At 33.6% G+C, this 4,254-nt stretch overlaps 1 protein-coding gene across 8 annotated transcripts in view; it reads left to right on the top strand.

Annotated features, from left to right (window-relative positions):
• Positions 1 to 3,974, top strand: part of LOC117174092 (speckle targeted PIP5K1A-regulated poly(A) polymerase-like) — a 209,117-nt gene extending 205,143 nt beyond the window's left edge. For all 8 annotated transcript variants that reach the window (XM_033362795.1, XM_033362799.1, XM_033362797.1 and 5 more), the window contains one exon: positions 2,250 to 3,974. In XM_033362795.1, the coding sequence (XP_033218686.1) occupies positions 2,250 to 3,117 (868 nt within the window). In that variant the 3' untranslated portion in view covers positions 3,118 to 3,974. The remainder of the gene's footprint in view (positions 1 to 2,249) is intronic.
• The last annotated feature ends 280 nt before the right edge of the window (positions 3,975 to 4,254 follow it).

Below are 4,254 nucleotides of genomic sequence, written 5' to 3'. Positions count from 1 at the left end.
TGATACGATTATTCTTATGATGACAGACAATGCATCTGGATTGAGAAATCATACATCTTCTTATTGGAAGTTTGATTTTTCTACAGTCAGAATCTGAAGTTCTATCTTCACTGGAAGATTCTGAATTTTTATAAATCAGACTCTTACCTGGTTCTAAAACATTTAATAAATCATTTTCAGAAGAACTCATCTCTGTTGCATCTGTAATCAGACACTTTTTAATCGAAAAGCATCGACAACTATCGCAAACCTTTGACTGAATGGTTAAGGCGCTATTAAAAGCAGTTTTAAGAAAATTTAATGCACGTTCATCCTGAATTACTTATAGATGACTCTTTGGTTTTAAGAATTTGCCGCAACAAGAACACTGTTTTTTCGGCATAATAAGTGGTAATTAAAACTTAATTCGCAAGTAATTATTTCACCTGAAAAAATAAAGAGAATCTGAGACTGATGTACAGAACTATTAAATAATAAGGATTTAAAATAGTGTAGCCTTTCATGCCTATGAAGTACCTGTGCAAAAAACTTACAATCGCTATGAAACTAGTCGATATTGAGAAAATAAAACTACAATAAAATAATCTGGAACAGATGTATGTACGCAGTAATATCACATACAGTGGATAAGAACTCTTTAACAGGTCGAAACGTGGAATAAGAATGAAGGAGAATATAGCTAAAAGCATCGGCAACAAACGCGAATACCATGTGGAGGGGGAATACAGTTGAACGTAGCGAAGCGGCAGTCGCACATGAACGATAGCGTTTTGTTTCCTACTCCACTGACTGGTTATTTTAATCTCACTCCTCTTTGCCCAAGGGCGTCAAAGTGGCTACGACCGGAAGTAAATGTTTCTTAAGAAAAATAACTTAAAAATAATTAATTAATAACCATAAATTAATACCTTAAAATAATACGCTCGGTTTTTCATAAAGTATAAAAATAAGCCCTATTTTGAAGGCTAAGTACCTCGAGAAAAATGATGGCTTTAACATATGTTGTAACGCATATACGTGCGCAGTTTTTGGCCAAGTTTGATCTTGCGTGAGCAATACTAACAATGTGAAACTTAGCATGATTTGAATGAAAGTGCGATAACCCATGTAAAATACGAACTTAAAAATGACTATATCTTGAAATCAGATCACTCTCAGGAAAAATCCTTTTAAGGGGTTATGAGACCTAGTTAGATGAATAAAATAAAACATGTTTGAAGCCAATCTGTAGATGGCCCAAAAACCGGCCTTATTGACCCTCCTTCTTTCTTTATGCTCAAACCCTAACTTACCTTACCTACATGTACTTTTATGAATTTAAATTTTATATCCCCAGTCGTAAAAAGTCCAATTATAATTTAAAAGTTCTGTTCAAAAATATTTTCTTTAAATTTTATTGCGAAAATTAAGATTATCTGAGAAGACTTTTTTCGGTTGCTAAAAAGTCATTAAAACTTGAATTTTAATACGAACAACTGAAATCCAAAAATTTAATTCGAAAGGTCTCTTAAATTTCTAAAAAGTTGGACAAATTTCTCTTTTCTACATTTCCGATTGAATGATAAAACATTTATTTCTCAATGTTATTATTCTATGAGAAAGAAAGTCAGATAAGTAAATTTATTACATATTTTTCTATTAGGTAATATCATTGAACTTACTGCTTTCATCATTTTTATAAACTGTTGTTTCACCATGTATGAATCCTCTAAAAAGATTACCGAAATCATCAAGTTCACAAAGTATATTTAATCATGCAACGTTTTCCCTTAGTACTTTCAGCATTTAATAATGCGGCGAAAGAGTTGAGTGGCAAGCGTGGGTGTTACTCAACGTCAGGGCCATTTGACACCACGCGCTATTAAAAATTAACACGAGAGATTGTTTTCAATGCCAAGAACTGGCAAAACGAAACACAACGCTTACCGAGCTCGCGTTGCTGTTCGCGTTAGCACGGGCGGCTCGTGTGAATTATCGAGCGGTCAGTGCGTTGACAATTGTGGCTCTTGCCAATCCAAAATTTTATATTTTTACACTAACCGCTCGTGTCAAAAGCAGTGACAGCTCTTGCTGCGATCGCTCCGTGTAGTCATGTGGCACCTCCAAGTATAGGATCTGCACCCTTCCAACCTAGTGTCAGTGGCTATGTATGGCCACGTAAATTTTTACAAAATTAAAAAATATATATATTAATCTACGTTTGTAAATATTGTTTATAAAATATAAACTAAAATGTTTTTTTTTAACAGGTACAAAGATTATGTTAACAAAAGTGGAAATAATTTCCAACTTAATGTACAGAAGCCCATGTGCATACAAGACCCAACCGAACTCAATCACAATTTCACCGCAAATGTTTCCGATATCCTTCTTGCCATTTTTCAAAAGCATTGCTCCGTTTCGGCAGAAGTCTGTCAAAATGCGCTAAAAAGCAGCTGTTCGCAGCTGCTTCTAAATTTGTTTACCATCATGCCAGAAGTAACCAAAAGCAAGGCAAAAAAAGTTGTCATCCAAGTTCCGATGAGAAATTTCCAAGTTGGTCTACCTGTTGATTTCGATACACGCACTGACATCTCTGACAAGGAACAGTTCATTAGGGAGAATTGGTACAATGTAGTCTTTAACATAGTAAAAGGTACTTTTGAGATGGTCTTTAAACTCAAAGTATCGATCACCCTTGTCAACAGGGAACAGAAACAACAAAAGATGGAAGTGGAGTCTGACGTGCACACTGCAGACAATCAGAAGATTGTCCTTCATTGTACGGGAAATCGTTGCTTGTGGAAGAATCGGAAGTGCAAATTGCTCGCCTTAGATCCTAGCTACAGTGCCCTTGAGAAGGAAGTGATTATTTCTGACACGATTCTGAAAAACTCTAAACAAATTACTGAAAATAAAATAAACTTGAATTTAAATTGCATCTTCGAAAAAAAGCAAAATCCGCCTCATGTGATCATAAGTCTCAATGACAATGATAGTGGTAAGTTATTTGCCGAATTTGCAAATTTCTTTAGAGGCAAGATGCCAAGCATTATCGAGAAAACTTTGTTACACATGGTACAATATAAAAAAAGCTTGAATAAAAATGACAGATCTTACGACACCAATACTACCTAACCAAGAACATTGGTTTATAAAGAAAATCAGTTGTATGAAATTAAAAATTTTAACTATTTACAAAAAATCCAAATATTTGTTTAGCCGCACTCTACGTTTTTAAAATGCAAAATCTTCATTTCAAATAACCTATAAGTGATATAGTTGTATATTTTAACGTAATTCATAACAAAATTATTTTAACAAAATCAGCGATGAATCTGGCATAATAATATTTTATTTATTTATGAAAATAGTTATGTACTTTCCAGTTTCAACCTCCTACAATCGAAAGAACTTGCGTTTTGAATTTGTGAAGTTGAAAAAATGTACTTACACAAAAAAAAGGCAAAAAATGCAATAGGGTGAGCTTTCAAGATTGTTTATGTTAATATTAATTTTTATCTCTTTCTAACTTTTTCACATTATGACAGACTACTTAAGTTATTTTGAATGAATAACCGATTAGACTAATTCGAAGTATAGATTAAGTAGTATAAGCAACTCTCACTTTGATGTAAGGTGATTCTGCGCTCTGTATTTTTTTCTCAGATGTATTTAATACAATACTAGTGCCTGTAGCAGGGAAGTTTTTTGCAACAATAGTTTTGATACAGCGTTGAGTCGAAAACTCTACGGAAAAAGCTCTTATTCCAACACTGTTTCCATAGATGAAACTAACCTGAGTGACTTACAAATAAAATATTATATTTGAAAGAGCCTTTTCATGAGAAAAATGTAGTATTTTATTTTATTTTATGACAAACGTACAATTTTCATGATAGTTGTATAATTTATATTTTGTTATGTAGGGAACACGCATAACACGATTGTCATTAAATATGTTTCAGATTGTGAATAAATACTTCCCGAATGAATCCATTTTTTTCGTTTTGTGTGTTTATTTTAACAAATCAAAATATTCAACTGTGAGAAATTTAAGCGTTTAATACACAACCTTTGAAAATGATAAAAACCGATTCAGTCGATTTTTAGTCTACACGGAGAGAAGTTAGGTAGAACCGTTGCTCTAGCGCCCTATTAGCACAGAATATTGCATCCATATTTCCTGCCAAGGTCTAATAGAGTGGTGCTGTGGAAATCTGCAGTACCGGCCCCTTTACAGGTCATACGTCAGCGTGCTGCCTTATCGACTGA

Source organism: Belonocnema kinseyi, chromosome 6 (assembly GCF_010883055.1).
Source record: "Belonocnema kinseyi isolate 2016_QV_RU_SX_M_011 chromosome 6, B_treatae_v1, whole genome shotgun sequence".
Lineage (NCBI taxonomy): Eukaryota > Metazoa > Arthropoda > Insecta > Hymenoptera > Cynipidae > Belonocnema > Belonocnema kinseyi.
The sequence above is the reverse complement of the archived record's forward strand: the minus strand, read 5'-3'. Positions and strand labels throughout refer to the sequence as shown.